At 45.6% G+C, this 19372-nt stretch overlaps 1 protein-coding gene across 1 annotated transcript; it reads left to right on the top strand.

Moving 5' to 3' along the window:
- The first annotated feature begins 4950 nt into the window (after nucleotides 1-4950).
- On the top strand, nucleotides 4951-12199 carry Ripply3 (ripply transcriptional repressor 3). Its single transcript, XM_005345168.2, is given in 5 exon segments — nucleotides 4951-5133; nucleotides 5861-5933; nucleotides 9882-9949; nucleotides 11193-11382; nucleotides 11384-12199. Coding segments are annotated over 5 exon segments (459 nt in total). The 5' UTR covers nucleotides 4951-5029; the 3' UTR covers nucleotides 11408-12199.
- The last annotated feature ends 7173 nt before the right edge of the window (nucleotides 12200-19372 follow it).

Genomic DNA, 19372 nt, shown 5'->3' with positions numbered 1-19372 from the left:
GGAGATGGCAATTTGTCCATTCCGTTGTCTGTCTGTGTCCTCAGGGGAATGACAATAGGACCCATGGTAGATTCCAAATCTTATATAAAGTGCTAAGATGTTAAACTAGATGTTAGTTTAGTGGTTGAGAGAGGATGTTCTACCAGCTTGGTACCAAACCATCAAATCATGGGCCTGTAAGGGAGGGGGCGGGACCGTAGAGAGGCAACAGGATGATGTCACCAACTGTACCCTTGAAAGAGATAGAATAGGAAATTTTATTATATACACTTAAAAAATATGTCACATAAAAAGTTTTAACCTAAAATGGATCTCTTATTCCCATGGAACAAATACACTATTGTTTTTGCTTTAATTTAAGGAAATTATGAGAGCTGACAAGGTGTTTGCCAGGAAGCCTGGCAACCTAAGTTCAGTCCCAGGGATCCGCATCATGGAAGGAGACGCTGCCTCCCCACAGCTGCCATCTGCATCCACACAGGTGCAGTGACGCACACACAGACCCTCCTCATAAACAAAACCACAGGTTAAAAGATAATTTTCAGTCTTGAACTGAGGGAGGCGCTCCATGGTAGAGCCCTTGCTAGCATGCAGGAGGCCTTGAGTTTGGTTCCCAACGGTGTAAGAAATAAGATAACAACAACATAACAAGTAATAACAGCATCTCACGGCTTCTAGAACAGCTTCCAGAGCTGCGCAAGGCTCTGAAGAGCAGGGACCAGGAAGTGAGGCTGAACCAAGCAAAAGGAGAGGAAATGATCACTTCCCTGCCTGTCTTCCACACTGTTTATGTAAAAATACTCCACCCTCTCGAATGTTTTGACTTTGACATCCTCCTCAGAGACCTGTCAGAAACCCTCTGATGGACAACTTCGGTCTTTGTCTCTAAGTTCTCACCGGAAGTCAGTATCTGAGCAGGAGTCTTTAATCAAAGACAAGAGAGCACGAAATGGGATCTCCATTTATTTCCTACTTCACCACCTGAGGCAGGATTGACACCCTTGAAATTCGATAGATTTCTCTGGTTATGTGCCGAGGGTCCTGTGAATTTTCTGTCTCTTCTGCCCAAGGACTTCCTTGTGCACAAAGATCTGCCCTGGACTCAAAGTTTGGAAAATTACTATACTCAGATACTCTGTAACATGAAATGCCTTTACATTCTCAGTGACTTTAATTGTAGTTTGTTTCTTTTGCTGTAATTTATTTGTATATTTCACAGGATAGGGAATCCAACGGGATCAATCTAGGGCCTCTTAAATGCTAAGCAACCTACCACTAAGCTACGCCCCAGCCATGTTCTGTATTTTAATTTCTGTATCTAAAGCTAAAAAACAAACAAGAAGGAGAGAAATGAGGTGCTAGATCAAGGCTCAAAAGCAATGAGCACCGGATGCTCTTGCAAAGAACCCAGGTTCCCAGCGCCCACTGGGTGGCTCACAACCGACTGTATCTCCAGGTTCAGGAACGTGACACTCTCTTCTGGTCTCAGTGGGACCCATCGTTCACATGGTGCACAATCACACACGGAGGGAAAACATTCATCATATAAAATAAAAATAACCCCTCATCAAGGAGCCTTCTCTTTGCCACAGATGGAATCCACCATCGACCAAAGTACAAATTGTGCCCAGCTCCAGATGACGCATCTATAAGCCAAGCCCTGCACCTAAGGCTCAGGGGTATTTTCAAAAGGAGCAGACTGTAAGAATAGGAGGGAAAGAAGTTTGCTGTGAGACTGTTTTCCCCAGAAATGTCAGAAGCTACAGTCACGAAGTCTCGTCCGCAGGCCTGTCTACCAGCGACCTGAACAAGGGCGTCAATAGACCCAATAACATGATAGCCGCAGGGAGCTCATGAGGCCTCCACCCTAGACAAAGAACCACAGGCAACTAAGGAAGGCTGAGAGAGGGAGTTTTCTCCAGGGAAAGCACACCAATTGATTACGAATACCAGTGGTCAGCCCTGAAAACATACAAACAAATGATATTTATAAATACTGAGCAGGTTATATTTATGTGCGTGTGTCACAATTAAAGGGAAAAAAAGTTGGCTGGGAGGTGGTGGCACTTGCCTATAAAGACAACACTCAAGAAGCAAAGGTAGGCAGATCTCTGTGAGTTCAAGGTCAGGATGGTCTATAGAGAGAGTTCCAGGACAGTCAGGGTTACACAAAGAAATCCTTTCTCAAAAAAACAAGAAACAAGAAACAAGAAAGAAAGAAAAGAATAAGAAGCCATGAATTTGAAAGAGAGCAAGGGGCAGTACATGAGAGGATTTGGAAGGAGGTAAAGGGAGGGGGCTATGATGTAACTGTATCCCAGCATTCGGGAGGGAGAGGCAGGGAGATCTCTGTGAGTTAAGGCCAACCTGGTCTACAAAGTGAGTTCCAGAACAGCCAGGGCTATGTAGAGAGACCCTGTCTCAAAAACAAACAAAAACAACAATAAAAAGCACACATTGTTGGGCCAGCAAGATGACTCAGTGGATAAAGCCACTTGCGGCTCACTGACGCAAACCTGCCTCCACAGAGCTGCTCTGTACTAAACACAACCCGTGAAGCACACTGACTAGTCACGCTTGCCTTGAGAGTCGGTCCTTTGCAGAAACCACTGGGACACTTGGACCTTCTGTTCGTGTCTTCTCTTTCCTTCACGAATTTTCAAGTTTTCATTTATTCAGCAAATATTGATGTAAGAAGAACTTATGGGTATCTATTTTATACCTTGAACCATAAGTAAGAACTTATGGGTATCTATTTTATACCTTGAACCATAAGCTAATATTCTGTTATTCAAACTGTCCAAGCTTTGACCATGGAGATCTGACATTTCTCTCAGCATAAGTAAAAAAATAACGACAGAAGAGTGAAGACGACTTGCCACTGTGTGCAAGCGCTGTGCCTTTTGCCTTGACATTTAGTTCAGTCCTGGCTCTGTAACCACTGATTTTGCGTATCTTATTTAATCTCTGACTGCCAGTTTTCTACTTTTTAAACTATTATGTTTGCCTGTGTGTCCAGAAAGCAGGTATGTGCCCGGGAGTGCAGATGCCCACAGAGGCAGAAGAGGGCATTAGATCCCCTGAAGCCCAAGAGCCTGTTGAGAGCCTCTCAACGGGGTGACTACTTGAAAGCAGCTCAGGTCCCCTGCAAGGTCAGTTACAGGCTCCTGACCTCTGAGCCGTCTCTCCAGACCCTGAGAAGGAGCTCCTCAACCTGCACACTGTGGATAAAGCCTCATTTGCAGGCTTGGGGTGAGGATGACAGCATTAGTAAATGCATCACAAAGGAACACGGGGGTTACATTTATATACACAGGAATTAGTAGTGGTTACCAAGGTGGGGGAGGGGAACCTGAAGTGATTTAGCAGGGACAGCTTCCCTGCAGGATGACAGAAGGTTCTGGAGATGAAGTAGTGTTGAAAGGCCAGATGAGTGGACATCATACCACCTGCTTAATTGCATACTGGAAAGTGATTAAAACGGTAAACTTGTATTCTCTTTTGCCACAGTAAAAAGTAATATATTCACTGTTGAAAATTCAGAAAATATTTGAAAAGTCCTTCAAAATCCTTAGGAACCTGAGCCAACAGAATAAGTCAGTGGATAACAATGCTTGCCATGAAACTGGACAGCCTGAGTTTGCTCCCAGAATCCACGTAGGGGACAGAGAGAATGGACTCCCATGAGCTGCCCTCCAACCTCCACATGCATGCCATGCCCATAAATAAATAAATATAAAAATAAACAGATCCTTAGTAGCCCCTCAGAAACCACTGCTGGTCTTTAAAAATCCCTATATCTAGGGGATAGAGAGGCGGCTCAGTTGTTAAGAGCACATTGTTGCTCTTGCAGAGGACCTGGTGATTCCCAGCACACACATGGCAGCTCGCAGCTACAGGTAACTCCAGTTCCACAAGCATGCAAGAGGTACACAGACACACATGCAGGAAACACACACACACAATAAAATAATAATTTAAAAAACCTTGTATCTATTTTCCCATAATGTCCGGAACTCTGTAAAGGCCCTGGATTGTATATACAGGATGACGACAGAAAAAAAGACCTACACGAATTACTTATTCATTTATTTCGGTTTTTCAAAACAGGGTTTCTCTGTGTAGCCCTGGATGTCCTGGAACTCATTCTGCAGATCAGATTGGCCTCGAACTCAGAGATCCACCTGTCTCTGCCTCCCGAGTGCTGGGATTAAAGGAGTGCACCACCACTGCCCAGTTTAACATGCGTGTATTATTATTAGCTGTGCAAATGACTATGATTAGGTATATTTTCATTCTCTCTTCAAAAGATGTCTTTAGTGCTGAATTGAAGTCTAACTTCTGGGCTAACAGATATGCGTTATCAAACTTAAAAAGCACATCTAGATGTTTAGATATTAAAAAAAAAAATCCCTGACACCTTACTGCCCTCTGTGCCTTCATATCTTTTGCCTAGCCCGCAGGGTCCTCCATTGGACCCACGGTTTAATACAGTGTATAAAGGACTCTGCCCCACACCCACAACGTCTCGCTGTGTGGAAAGGGAGACACTATGGGAACGGGGGTGGGGTGGGGTGGGGAGGCGAGATGGGATCCTCCTGGATGGGATCAGAACCCCGAGGGCAGCCAAGAGCTGCTGGGCAGTGGGGACGACCTCCAGGGCACGCAGAGGACACCCGCTTTCCTGGAGGGCCCTGGGGGCGGTCTGTCCGGTCCTGAGCTTCCCGCTCCGCCGTGACCCCTCCGGGTTTTCTTTTGTCCCTTCTCCACTCTGGACACCCACCCCTCCCCGCTGTCCCGAGCAGGCTGTCTTCCTTGACAGTCTCCACTCCACCCTCTGCTTCCTCTGGCCCCCTCCCGCGGTTCCCAGCCCTCCCCCACCCAGGGGGGTGTGCAGTTTCCTGAATCCCCTCCCCGCCCCGCCCCGCCCCTGTTTTTAAACCTGGCGCGGAGCGAGCGGGTAGGTGAGCACGCTCGGCGAGCGGGACGAGGCGCCGTCGGGCTGCGGGACTCGCGTGCCGCCCGCACCATGAGACCCGAGGCGGCGGCCGGAGCCCGAGAGGCGCTGGGAAGCTTCTGCCACTGTCCCGGGGATGATCCCGGAAGACCACCGGTGCCGCGCGGGCCCGAAAGGTGAGGGTGTCTCTGCGACCCCGGTGGAGGTGCGCCCTGACTCAGGGCGAGTTCCTTAGCCTGAGATAGACAACTGCAAAACTCCTGTCTGAAATGCAGGAACCCCCGCGGACTCCTGGCAAGGAAATGGGCCAACGCTTGTGCATATTGAGGATCTGAAATTGATCTAGCTGGGAAACACTGGAAGCTGTGCGAAACTTGCAAAAGGATCCTGCACTCTATCACTAAGCGACTACTCTGTGCCCATTCCTGGGACCCAGCTGTCTTTAAGGGTGTGAGATTTAAAGAGATCAGATTAGTTGGGGAGGTAGGGAGGGCACTCCTTGGTGATGGAGAGACAGATTGCCTTTCGGCGTGATAGAACGCTGTAGCATCAAGAGCCTTCCGTGGCAGAGGTGATGTAGTTGAAACCAAACAGCTCTAATGGGAAATCTTGAAGTATCAATGAGAGCTTAGCTGGGAGAAAAATACCTCGACTAACACGTGCCCCAATAATGGTGTTAGATTTGGGGCTTACCTTCTCAGAGTTTCCTTGGGAACAGAGGGCAGAGAATTCTGCAGGAGACAGGAACAGACAGGTAAGGTACTGGCCGACCCGGTCTGCGACCTTAAGGGAACATGGTGTGTGCAGGGCCTCTTTGTCAAGCAGTCACTATACTCTCATAGAAACGTTTTAAGGGGCAACAGAAATGCCAGGGATTCAGTCTCTCCCCGTGCTCCTTTCCAGTTCTGTTACAGCTCTGTGGAGACCGTGGGTGCCGCCTCCTGGAGATGCGGAACTGACCAGAACTGTAAGCCGGGTAAGTTAAATTGTGGATGTTGTAGGTAACTGTCAAGCCAGAAAATGGCACCGTGTCCATAGTAATCAACAAAACAAAACAAGACAAAAAAGCAGGGAAGGTCTACTCCATGTTCTAACTCAGAAGTGCCTGAAGGTCGAGCAGGTAGCGCCTGACTGAGCAGAGGCTCTAATGGACCCTTTGGGCTCCAAAGCTGTTGCAAGGTAATTTCACGGAGCGGAGGGGGTGGAGTGGGGGTGTGTCTTGGTTCTTCTGTAAACCTGCTGGTGGAAAGGGGAGAGGCAAAATCCAGCCCCCTTAGAGAAAAGCTGAGTGTATATTAGCAGGGCCGCTGGTCCCACAGTGCAAAGAAAGACAGGCATCTGCCTCAAGTGCCCAGAAGGTGCAGATAAGGCCCCACCCAGCAACTGACCCAACAGAAGCACTTTCGACCCCTTCTTCAAGGGCTCCTGGCGGAGCTGTCCTCTGTGCAAATACACTCAAGCAGGCAGAGGTGAATTGCCACAGCCATTCCTTTATCTTTGCACCGTCCCTTAATTGCATTTAACTGGTTAAGGTAACGACTTGCTTACATTTGTTATATTTTCCAATATAAACTGACTTTTGAAACCAAGGAATTAGCCTGACCAGGGAGGACATGCATTTTATTTACCTAACACCTGTGGAGACAGCTATGTGTACGGATATGTGGGAGAAAAGTTAGGGGTGGCAAAGGAGCCCTCTGCACTCTTCCACAGTTATTTTCTTCGTATATTGGGTGCTTTAATTCAGTTAGTAGTAATTTGCTTAAAGAATGAAGCAAATAAAAAGATAGTAGTCTAGTAAGTGGTATTCTAGCCCTAATTACTATGGCTCCAAATTTCTAAACGGGAGATGAATTCTATAGCATTCAGACTCCAGTTCTTAAAAGCCAGATTTTAAAGGAGAAGCTCACAAATGACTAGACTTTCCTCTAGGTGAACCACGACTGAGGGGTCACTCAGCTGTGTGTGTGTGTGTGTGTCTGTGTGTCTGTGTGTCTGTGTGTGTGTCTGTGAACCCTGAAGTACTCAATGACGGGCAGCCTCGGGCAGGTAGCCTTTGCTTCTGTTCTGATGAGAACGCCCCTTGTGATGATTGCATCAAGCAAGGCACGGTCGTTTCTAGCTGACTACACTCCACACAAAGCGGCCATATCCAGGATTTGGGCGGGGTGGGGGGGGGCCTGGTGTTCTGTCCGGGTTGTAGAACTGACTGCCTTCCCACACCCTTGTCAGGGCAGGTCTTGGGATCCACCCCTGGGTCTTCTGCTGTCACTAGGTTCCACCTTTACCAGGAGCTAGACTCCCTGGTAAGAGAAAGCTCACTCTTCGTTGGTCACAGCCTGTTTCTCCGCAGGCCTCCATAGATCAGGCTCCCCCAAGCGAGCTGGGTGAGTGTACCGTGCTTGAACTGCAGAGCTTCTGGCTAATACACCCCCTCTTGGGGACAAACAGGACAATTCCTCAGCCCCCAGTTTCTATGCCATCATATAGAGGATTATGGGAGGTACTGAGGTTTGATGACTTGTCCCGGGACTCCCAGCAAGCAGATTTGAAATTATAATAAGATATAAATTTGATACAAGGCCTTCTTTGATCAGAGGAGCTCCCTGTACTCACTTGGTACCCCTAGAGAGTTGTATCTTCCACTGGACTGGGGAAAAGGGGATAGACCAAATATTTTTAAAAACTTTTTTTTTTTTTTGGTCTTGAGGATGAGCCTGGGGACTGGCAAATCTGATGATAAACATATGTTCTATCGCTGTGCAGCACGATAGCCCCAGGCCTTGCGGTTTCTTGGCCTCCGTGCATTTCTGTCCCGGCCACTTGTCCACACTGCCAGGGCCGGTCCTACTACCCAGGCTTCCTGCCATAGCCTCCCAGTCAGAGGTCTGTGGCTGAAGTCTCCTTGAGCCTGTTCTTCGGAGATTAAGAGGATGCACACGCCTTCAGCGCGGTGCTTAGCTGGTTTACCTTTCTAGTCCCGTTTAATCGCCAAAGTGTGCGTGTTTCTATGTTTCCCTCCGTGAGAACAGGTCTTTTATTAAGCTCTTTTTGAAAGCCAGGTGTGGTGGCTCATGCTTGTAATCCTAGCACTTGGGAAGATCTCTGAAAATTGGAGGCCAGCCTGAGTTTCATAGTGAGATCCTGTCTCAAAAGTCAAAAAGGAAAAAGAAAATGTGGCATAAAAAATTAAGGGCGCGTATGTTTGTGGGGTTGGTTTTTTCAGTTCATGAACAGGCATTGCACGTCCTCAGTCTAGTGAGGACAGGATGCTTGCAGGAAGCAGCTTCTCTCTGGTCGGATTAGCAGCATGCCTGGCGGTCTACCACAGTGAGCTCTGTTCCCACTACAGTCATCTTCAGCAGGACAACAGGACGGGGTTGTGTGTGCAGCGTCACCACCTCACTTTAGGGACTGTTTAAAATTACAAGGAACTTAATCCAGAAGCTGTTTTCTGTAGTTCGGAAGGGTCAGCCTCAGTGTGAAGGACTGTGTTCCAAAGACCCCCACTTAACTCTGCCCTGAGCTCTTCACAGTGTTAGTATCTGCAGAGACATCCTGTAGGTCAGTTTGCTCACAGATTGTTACACACACGCACGCACACACCACACGCACATACATACACGTGCACTCAGGATGGAACAGCACAGAGAGCAACCAAATACAAAATGTATATTCCCTTCCTTTGATTTCCCTATAGTCTCCCCTTCCACTAGTCTCCTTTCTTTCCCTTCTGTCCCTTCTGCCTTCATGTCTCTCATATGTGTGTGTATACATACATATATATATATCGATACATGTACACATGCAAATACACACACATGTATGTCTATATATTTACCCATACATATACACACACAAATACACACACGTCTATCTAGGACCTGGGAGTTGGGGAGATGGCTCAGTAGGTAAAGCGATTGCTGTACAATCATGAGGACCTAAATTCTAATCCCCAGGACCCATGTGCAAAGCCTGGTGTGGGGTGCACCAAGGACTGAGACAGGAGAACCGTGGAGCTTGCTGGCAAACCAGTCTAGCTAAATAGGTGGCCTCCAAGTTCAGTGAGCAACCCTCCCTCAATAAAACTTTGTTGGTAAGCCAGGCAGAGGTGGTGCTCATCTTTAATCTCAGCATTTGGGAGCAGAGGCAGGTGGATCTCTGTGAGTTCAGGGCCATCACGGTCTACAGAGAGAGTTCCAGGACAGTCAGGGTTACACAGAGAAACCTCAAAAAACCAAAGAAACAAAAAACAAAACCAAACAAAACAAAACTTTTGTTTGAGGGACAGAAAACAATTGGCCATGGACATCTAGTCTCCACACACACTCATGAGCAAGCATGCTTGCACACACACGCATACAAATACACCATATCGCACACACTCATGAGCAAGCATGCTTGCACACACACACATACAAATACACCATACCGCACACACTCATGAGCAAGCATGCTTGCACACACACACATACAAATACACCATATCGCACACACTCATGAGCAAGTATGCTGCACACACACGCATACAAATACACCATACTGCACACACTCATGAGCAAGCATGCTTGCACACACACACATACAAATACACCATACTGCACACACTCATGAGCAAGTATGCTGCACACACACGCATACAAATACACCATACTGCACACACTCATGAGCAAGCATGCTTGCACACACACATGCATACAAATACACCGTATCACACACATGGGTTTAAGGTCTGAACCCTCAGTTCCTGAACCACTGTGGATAAACAGAAGCAGAACCTGCGAGACACTAACATGTTGAACCGCTCATGTTAGTGCGGCTAGCAGTCGGTATAGACTGCTTCAGCTGGACCGGTAAAGCTTCAGGATGGCACCATCGGCGGATCCTTGACTTCATCTGTGTTTCTACACGCTTGTCTTTACAGTGTGAGCCTTGGGGGAGCCAGCAAACTTCAAGATCAAAGGGAGCCTTTGGGTTCCAGCACCCAGTCAGGTAATACGCTGCCTCTTCAAGGTAAAAAGCACGTAAAGACCACATGATCTTTAGACGGCAGTTCACATTAGCATTCTCAACACAGTGGAGAATTAAATATAGTTTTGAGTATTATTTTGTTTCCTTACCAAGGAGTTTCAAGGACATATTATTTTATTTCTGGAATCTGTTTGTGATTTTATGCATTTAATGTTTTGTTACAAGCTGGGACTGGTCATATGACAAATTCCATTTGCCCTTCAAACTCACCGGCAAATACTAACCACCTAACTATAACACAGACCGGCATAAACCTCGCTTGTATTTCTGCTTTACCTGTGTTGACGCATTTGGCATGTGCTCTGTCTGCTACCGGGCTCCCGCCCTACTGACACCGTAGACTGGGCAGGACTGTGCTGTGGAGACTGACCCCAGCAGGGCAGGGTGTTTGGCAGCACTTCCCGCTCCTGCCCAGAACCCGCAGGAGCTTCTCCTTAGTCAGAAAGGTGTCCAGACGTTGCCAAGGGTGCTGGAGCCAGAAAAGCACAGACCCACCTGGGATCTCAGGAAAGGAGGAGCAAAGGAATTCATAAGTGAGAAATACTAAGAGACGATTGGCGCCATTTTAAACACTTTTCACAGTAACTGGAATCTCCAGTTTTAGAAATCTTGAAACTTGGGGGCTCCAATTTGTATGTATTTAAACTTTTCCTTCCTCTTTCTCTCCCTTATCTCTCTCCCTCTCCCTTTCTCCTTCCTCCATTCTGTTCTCTTCTCCTCCTCCTTTCTCTTTTTCCCTTCCTCTCTCTGCACCTCTCCGTCTTTCTTCCCTTATGTCTCTTTATGTCTTTCCCCAAGCGCATTTTTCCTCCCAGTGAGAAGGACCCATCTCTCATCTTTCCCTTCACTATGGGAACAGTCAGTTACTCCTCCAGGCCAGGGTCTCAGAGGGTTGGTTATATTCCTGTCCTCTGAGGTGAATGTGCGCAGGGGACCGGACATTTCCTATCCAGGAGGGTTCAGGTCATCCATCCGATGAGGGCGGGCCTTTTAAGATTAGAGCCCAGTTTTGGTTAATATCTTTGCTGTGGGACTAGGTTGATTAGAGTGGGCGTGGTTATTAGCTAGTCCCTCAGCAGGTGTCCAGTTCTGTGTTCGGGTAACTTAAAAGCATCGTGTACACAGCAGGCAAAAATGAGACGGAAATGGGGGAACTAAGCGCTTTTGTCAGGAGCCAATGGTTTCTTTGTTTCTTTAATATTAGGCTTTACTTACCCCTTTCAAAGCAACAAGAATACCTGCAGAGCCCTGGGGAAAAAGTGCTGGCCAGCTTCCCAGTGCAAGCCACCATTCATTTCTACAACGATGAATCCGAGTCAGACTCCGAGGAGGAGCAAGAAGAGGAGGCACAGCCCAAGTGTCTACAGAGCCAGGAGGCAGCCAGACAGGGCAGTGGCCCAGGAGGAAAGGGCAGAGTAGGGCTGGCAGGCCTATAGGAAGGAAGGAGGGATGGTGTCCGGGGCAAGGGTCAGCTGTTGGCAGGGGGCAGTGAGTGCTCCAGCAAGTGAGGTGAGTCTGGGGGCAGCCTTGCCAGGACGCAGGTCGAATATGTGCATGTATGTGATTCTCTGTGTGTGTGCGCGCGCGCGTGCGTGCATGCGTAGGTCTGTGTGTGTGTGTGTGTCTGCCTGTGTGATCCGTACCTTTGGGTGTGTGTCAGATTGTTATCAGGAAGAAGACTTTCGGAGCTCACTCAGCTCTCACTCTGAAAGCTACTCCCTCTAAGAACACCACCCCTCCCTTGCCCAGAGACCCACTATCCAGCCTTTCTTGCTTTCATAAAAATTATTTAGATATTAACTTCCATTTTAAGGGTTCATTTGGTTGCTCAGTAGCTGTCTGAAAAAATGTTCTTTTACTTGTATAAAAACAAACAAAAAGTGAAATACTGAATAATTTCCACTGGAATAAGAAGGAAGAAAATATGGTCTTTTTAGGGGATAAAATAGGTGTTTCTGAGAGCTGGATAAGGGCTGTGTGCATAAGTTGTAAAGGATTATTTTTTTCTTACTTGGTGGCCAGCATGGTCTTGTTACTTGCGTGGAATGGCACTATTTTTCATTAAAGTATCTTATGTAAAATTACTTTGAATTTTATCATTTTGATAGCCCAAGGACTGTGCTTCTCAAGGTCTCCCCCCCACTGGAATTATCTTACCTGATGCTGTGTTCCTGTATATACCACTTTGTATGAATTTTTATTTGGAATAAATATTTTGAAAGATCATTTGATAGTCATCTTTTCATGTAAGACGTTCTTAGAGTGAATTCGTTCCTGTTCTAAAGGTTTTTAAGATTTTTTAATATTTAGCTCTGTTAAAATTTTATATTTCCATGAATGCAAGCAGGGGCCAGAATGATAGCTCAGTGGGTAAAGGCACTTGCCACCAAGCCCGACGACCTGAGTTTGGTCCCCAGAACTCACATGGTACAAAGAGAGAACTGATTCCTGCGAGTTGTCCTCTGACCTCGAGGCACACATGGTGGCATGAGCACCCCTGCCACATACACACAGGATGCACGCATGAATGAATGAATGAATGAATGAATGAAGACATGAAGAAAGCATAATAACAAATACTGGTGACCCAGGCCTGTCATCCCAGCTACTTAAGAGGCTGAGGCTGAGGCTAAGGCTGAGGCTGAGGCTGAGGCTGAGGCTGAGGCTGAGGCTAAGGAGGAGCACAAGCTCAAAGCCTCAGCTGCAGAGTGGGGTTAAGACAAGCTGGGTACTCAATGAAACCTTCTCAAAAGAACAAAAATAATACCAAAAGAGTTAGGGATGTAACTCAGTGGTACAGTGCTGACCCAGGATGCATGAAGGCCTGGGTTCAGTTAACAGTAAAACACACACACACACACACACACACACACACACACACACACACACCAGAATAAAAAGTATTTTAAAAAAGAAAACACAATAAGCTACACCTGTTCAAATAACACATTAATATTTGAAAATACAAATACAAAGTACTATAACCTAACAGTTCAGAAAGTTCTGTTACAAAGTAAAAGGCATTCTTAAGTTTCCTGTCTTCTTGTAATAAACATCAAATTAATTTTATTTGAGACGGGATCTCACTATATATCTCTGGCTGGTCTGGAAGTCTCCATGTAGATCAGGCCAACCTCAGACTCACAGAGATTTACTTGCCTCTTCCTCAAATGCTGGGATTAAAGTGGTGCTCCACTTCCGTGCTAAATGGTTTTGTTTCCTAGCTTTTTAAAAAATTGTTCCATCCTTTAAAAAAAACAAATACTCCCTCCATCCCTCCCTCCCTCTCTTCCTCCTTCAAGTTGTGAGGTCTGATGGCAAGCATCTTTATCTGCTGACCCATCTTGCAGGCCCCAGCAAACTTGTTCTAGCTTCTACAAATGAGAAAGGACATCTGTCTATGCTCGGCTTATTGCACATAGTTTTTTGCTACAAATGACAAGATTTAATGTGTCTTATGACTGAATAATAATAGTGTCAATACACAGTATTTTTTTAATTTCTAAAAATTAATAAATTTTACATAGATGGGTGCTTTGCTTGCAGATATGTCTCACACCACATTCACACCTGGTGCCCTTGGAAACAGGAGATGCCATTGGATCTGCTGGAACTGAAGTGACAGACAGTTGTGAGTTGCTATGTGGGTGCTGGGAATCAAACCTGGGTCCTCTGGAAGAGCAGCCAGTAATCTCAACTGCTGAGCCACCTCTCTAACCTGACCTCATGTTTTATTTACCCCTTTTCCATGAATAAACACCTAGGCTGATTCCATAGCTTAGCTATTGTGAATCATGTCACAGTCAACATGGGTGTGCAAGTATCTCTTTGCTATGATTTAATTTCTTTGGCTCATATATAGTACTAGACACTTTCATGTAGCTGTGACCAGAATACCTGACAAAGACAACTATAGAGAGAGAAGGCTTATTTTCTCATGGTTTTATTCTACCTCTGCAAGGGAGGGCACAGCATCGACAGAGTGTGAAGGAGGTTGTTCACACCACAGCAGAACAAAAGGGAAGGTCACTGCCTCAACAGAGTGTGAAAGAGACTGTTCACACCACAACAGAACAGGAGGGAAGGGCACAGCTTCAACAGAGTGTAGGCTGAGGTTTTCTGTCTTGACCACCTGATTCTAAATAAACACACAGATTATTTAATTACATTAATATTAATTACAAATGCTTAGCCAATCGCTCAGGCTTATTACTAGCTAACTCTTACATTTAAATTAACCCATTTCTATTAAACAAGGTCTCATGGCTTTACCTGTTCTCTAGCACACTTTGCTTCCTGGGCAGCTGGCTCGAGTCTCTCTCTGTTCTCCTCCCTCCCAGCATTTTCAGTTTGGCTTTCCTGCCTAGCCTTATTCTACCTTGCTACAGGTCAATCAGTTTTTTTATTAACCAATAAGAGTAATACATAATCACAGAGTACAGAAAGATTATTCCACAGGTACAGACTGATGGAGGCTGTTCACACCATAGCAGAACAGGAAGCAGAGATCACAAAGGGATCCATGTTCATGGACAGGTAAAACTTCAGAGACTATCCCTAGTGACCAACTTCCGTCAGATAGGACCTATGTCCTAATGGTTTCACAGGCCTTCCCCAAAAACAAAACCAAACAAAACCAGTACCATTACCCTGCTGGAGAACAAGCCTTCAGAAATGAGCCCACGAAAAGCATCTCAGATTCAAACTATAGCACATTCAGTCAATAGGACTGCTGGACCACACTGTGGGAAATATGAGCAAAACTTACTGTCTTTTCTATCAAAGGGTTAAATTCAACAAAACATCTAAAAAAAATCATAAGAAGCCTCTTGGAGGAGGGAATGTTGATCATTCCTTTAATCCCAGCACCCTGAAGGAAGAAGCAGGTGGAGTTTGAGGCCAGTCTGGTCTACACAGCAAGTTCCATACCAGGCAAGGCTACATAGTAAGACCGTGTCTCAAAAAAGAAAAAGAAGGGCTGGAGAGATGGCTCAGCGGTTAAAGTCACTGGTTTCTCTTTCAGAGGTCCTGAGTTCAATTCCCAGCAACCACATGGTGGCTCACAGCCATCTGTTGCCATCACGTCAATCCCTCTTCTGGTGTGTATGAAGACAGGTGACACATGTACATTGAATGATGAATGAATGAATGAATGAATGAATGAATGAATGAATTAAAGAAAAAGAAAAAACAAAGCAAAGCAAAACAAAAATGCTCGTTGACAGACATTCAAATTCCTCTAGGCCTACCTAACCTGAACGTGGTATACCCAGCAAAGGGAAATCTGCCCTACTCAGAACCAGCGATGGAGGATTCACTGCTGGAAGACCTCCTGCAGTGAGTCTGATGAAGAATCAGTGCATACACACACACTTGTGACAACTGCGGACCGTGCCGGGTGGTTAAACGCTGACGATGCTGGACCTGCCTTAGAAACCGGTTTCCTACCGATAACCTAGAACACACACTACTTTAACATGCCTTTACACGGCGGCCCCGTCATCCTAACAAGCTGATTTTGTTTCTGAGGTTTCACAAAGCTGTGGAACAGCACCACAGCAACCCCGACTGAAGCCACAGTCATGCCCTGCTGACTACAACCATCACAGTTTTGTCTACTTGCTAAAAATTGTTGTTTTTAAATTAAATTAATTAAGCCGTCTGACATGTTTATGGGGCACAAGGTGATGCTGTGCCTTGCAAACAGTATGCAGAATAACTTAATCAGAAGTTAATTAGCATACCCATCAACTCAAGGAGTTGTGGTTTTTGTAGCAAGAACATTTTAACTTGGGGAAATTCGGCCGGATAAGCCAATGGTATTGGGGTGACAGTCTTATGGGCGTGGGCTTCTCTGGGTAATGACCAGATAAGACTTGAGAGTGAGGGTCAAGCGGGTGCTCACTCTCTGGAGCGTGAGGGAACTGGCAGACCTACATACAGGGAACGAGGTCACGGGGCAGAGTTGGTTCCTGGGGGCAACAGTGAAGCAGCTGGTGACGTGACCTGGACTCCTCCTTCTGTCTTGTAATCATTGTGCATGGGTTTAAATTAATAAAAGGTAAAGCAGTCAAAGGAATACCCTTAAACTTGTCTCTTAGAAAACTTGAAATGCACAATGCACTCTTACTCTCATTTAAAAAAAATGTTTATTTTTGTCTATGGGTGTTTGGCTTACATGTAAGTCTGTACACCACATGTATGATGGGTGTCTGCAGTGGCCAGAAGACAACCTTGGATCTCTTGGACAGGGAGGGAAAACTGATTGCAAGCCACCATGTAGGTGCTGGGAATGAATTCTAAGTCCTCTGGAAGAGCAGCCGGTGCTTTTAACCACTGAGTCATCTCTCCAGCCCCCACAATGCACTTGTGATCACACTAGCCATCACCATGTGACCGTTGGCTTTGCACCCTGCCGCGATCATCTCCCTACCTCCACTGTCTGAAATCAACACACTATCATCTGTTTCCATGAACTTGATTGTTGCAGATTCTACAGACAAGCAGTAATCTACAGTATCTGGTTTTAATACCTGTAGTATTTCCATTTTAGCAGTGTTATCAAACTCTATTTGTATTTTCTAAAATGACAGGATGTCTTTCCACTTGAGACTGAATCTTTGGCCACACCAGCCTTAATATGTCCAATGATATGGGATGCCCTTCTGTGTATGTGTTACTCTTATTGGTTAATGAATAAAGCTGCTTTGGCCTATGGCAGGGCCGAAGATAGCCAGGCTGGAAGAGATATAGAGAGAGAGTAGGTGGAGTCAAGGAGACACCATATTAATTACAACACTGCTTGGCCAGAAGCTTAGGTATATTTCTAGGTAGCTCTTAAGATATAAGACATAAGACAGTTGTGAGCTACCATGTGGGTGCTGGGAATTGAACCTGGGTCCTCTGGAAGAGCAGCAGTGTTCTTAACCACTGAACCATCTCTCCATGACGAAACGGGACAGTGGTTGCTTTGTGCTGCCCCAGACACAAAGCACAAAGACACTCAGGAATGGTACACGTGTCCTGAAGCTGGGTTATGGTGACTGTTGGGGAGATTGACTAAGGTATTTGCATTATATGAACCAGCAGGTGGGTATGTAATACATAAATTACAGCCTAAAATTATTCAAAGCCACCTAGACTCTACTGAAACATTTTTATTGAGACACTGAGCTATTTGCTCCAGATTAATTTTTATTTCTTCCCTCCTCCTTCCTTCCTTCCTTCTTTCCTTCCTTCCTTTCTCTCTTTTTTTCCAGTCATGACAGAATTTAAAGGTTTAAAAGTAGTCATAAGGAGAAAGCTCTGACTCGAGCATCCCATTTCTACCTGGCATCTCTGGGTTTTTGACCCGGGTTTATTCATCAAGCTGCTGTCTTCTGAAAACTTGCAGTGACCTCTGAGCCGTCCATCACAGAGAGGTAAAAAGGTCTCAGGTGTACTTTAAAGATAATGAGTTCATTTCCAAAATAAAACATGAAGAGATGAGCAATTGCCCATAACAGGTCATCTTGAGGGTAGGTCTTTGTGTTTTGTGTTTGAAGAACATGTTTTAAACTACTTCAGGTTGCTAAACACCATAGTAGGGTCAATATACAAATTTAAGTTAGGCATAAGAAGTAGGGCTTCTTGTATCAACAATGAAAATCACAACAGTTTCTTGAGATCTCTTTGGATGAATCACACACCCGCAAATTCAATCATTTTTCACGTAGGGAGTTTTTTTTTTTTAATAATATGCCTCCTTGAGATACTTAGTCACTATACACATCACTGACAGCGATTTAAAACACTTATCTTAAAGCACACTTTTCACCAACAAAAGCAGATGTGGAAAAGTGAACTCAGAAGTGCCTGATAACTTTCGAACACATCACACCTTCCAGAACACCAGCCAGCTGCCTCTTTCGGTCTCTTTGTCACCAGTAACTACTCTTCTGATTTCCAATACCGTAAACTTGCCCAGTTTTAATTACTTTTCAACATCAGTTGTGGCTACTCATTTGCAACCACATTCTTTCTCTTGACACATTGTCTGTAAGTTCCCATCTCTGCGACATTCTACCATGGGAACACAGCACCACCTCCACATTCTGTGGGTGGAGGCTTGGGGTGTCATGAGTAATGAGACTATGATATTTTTGATAGGCCAGTTATGCACATGTGTGGAAATGTCTACCAACTGCCATCATTGTGGTTAGTGGTGGAAATCATTCTGTTCGGCTAACATCTCCAAAGCCACTTGAAGTGGTTCGACTGTAAACAAACTTAAATGTAGAAATTTCCTGACGTAAACAGGCGTTCATTCTTCTCCAGAGGTGACTTGAGCAAACACTGCCACAGGCAGAACAATTGAGCATCAGTCACAAAGTTGCTGGACTGTGTTGTCTCACAAACATGGATGCTTCAGACGACACCATCCTCGGGGAGAGCACACCCCGTGAGCTTGCCAGCATTCCCTCGGGCTTCTGTGGTGGAGTCTGATGAACATGGCTTGAACCCAAAAGAAAAAAATGGGTTCCATTTCTCCCTAAGATCTAGAAATCTATTTATTCATTTTCTTTACTTAAGAGTTTGTTCATGAGTGTGCATGTGCACAAATGTGTACACGCTGCATGTGGAATGCGTACATCAACCTTAGATGTGTACATGCAGCGTGTGGAATGCGTACACCAACCTTAGGTGTGTACACGCAGCATGTGGAATGCGTACATCAACCTTAGGTGTGTACACGCAGCATGTGGAATGCGTACATCAACCTTAGGTGTGTACACGCAACATGTGGAGCACAGACACCAACCTTAGGTGTGTACACGCAGCATGTCGAGCACAGACACCAACCTTAGGTGTGTACATGCAGCATGTGGAATGCGTACATCAACCTTAGGTGTTCCTCAGGAGTTATTCACTTTGAAATTTTTGTTATTGTTGCTTTCAGACTGTCTTTTTATTATTACTCGACAATTTCACACATGTACAAAATAGGTTTTTGTTTTTTGAGATAGAATCTGTCAGTGAACCTGGAGCTCACTGACTCAGCTAGACTATCTGGCCAGTGAGACCCTGGAATTTACTGGTTTCTGCTTCCTTAGTGCTGGACTACATGTACATGCCTCCATCACATCTGGCCTCACATGTACATGCCTCCATCTCATCTGGCCTTACATGCATGTGCATGCCTCCATCACATCTGGCCTTACACGCATGTACATGCCTCCATCACATCTGGCCTCACATGTACATGCCTCCCTCACATCTGGCCTTACATGCATGTACATGCCTCCGTCACATCTGGCCTTACATGCACATGCCTCCACACATGGCTTTTTTTAAATGTGGGTTCTAGGATCCACTTGCAAAGCAAAGCCATCACAGACTGTGCCA

Source organism: Microtus ochrogaster, chromosome 2 (genome assembly GCF_000317375.1).
Source record: "Microtus ochrogaster isolate Prairie Vole_2 chromosome 2, MicOch1.0, whole genome shotgun sequence".
NCBI lineage: Eukaryota > Metazoa > Chordata > Mammalia > Rodentia > Cricetidae > Microtus > Microtus ochrogaster.
Note: the sequence above shows the minus strand (reverse complement) of the source record. Positions and strands in the feature narration are given on the sequence as shown.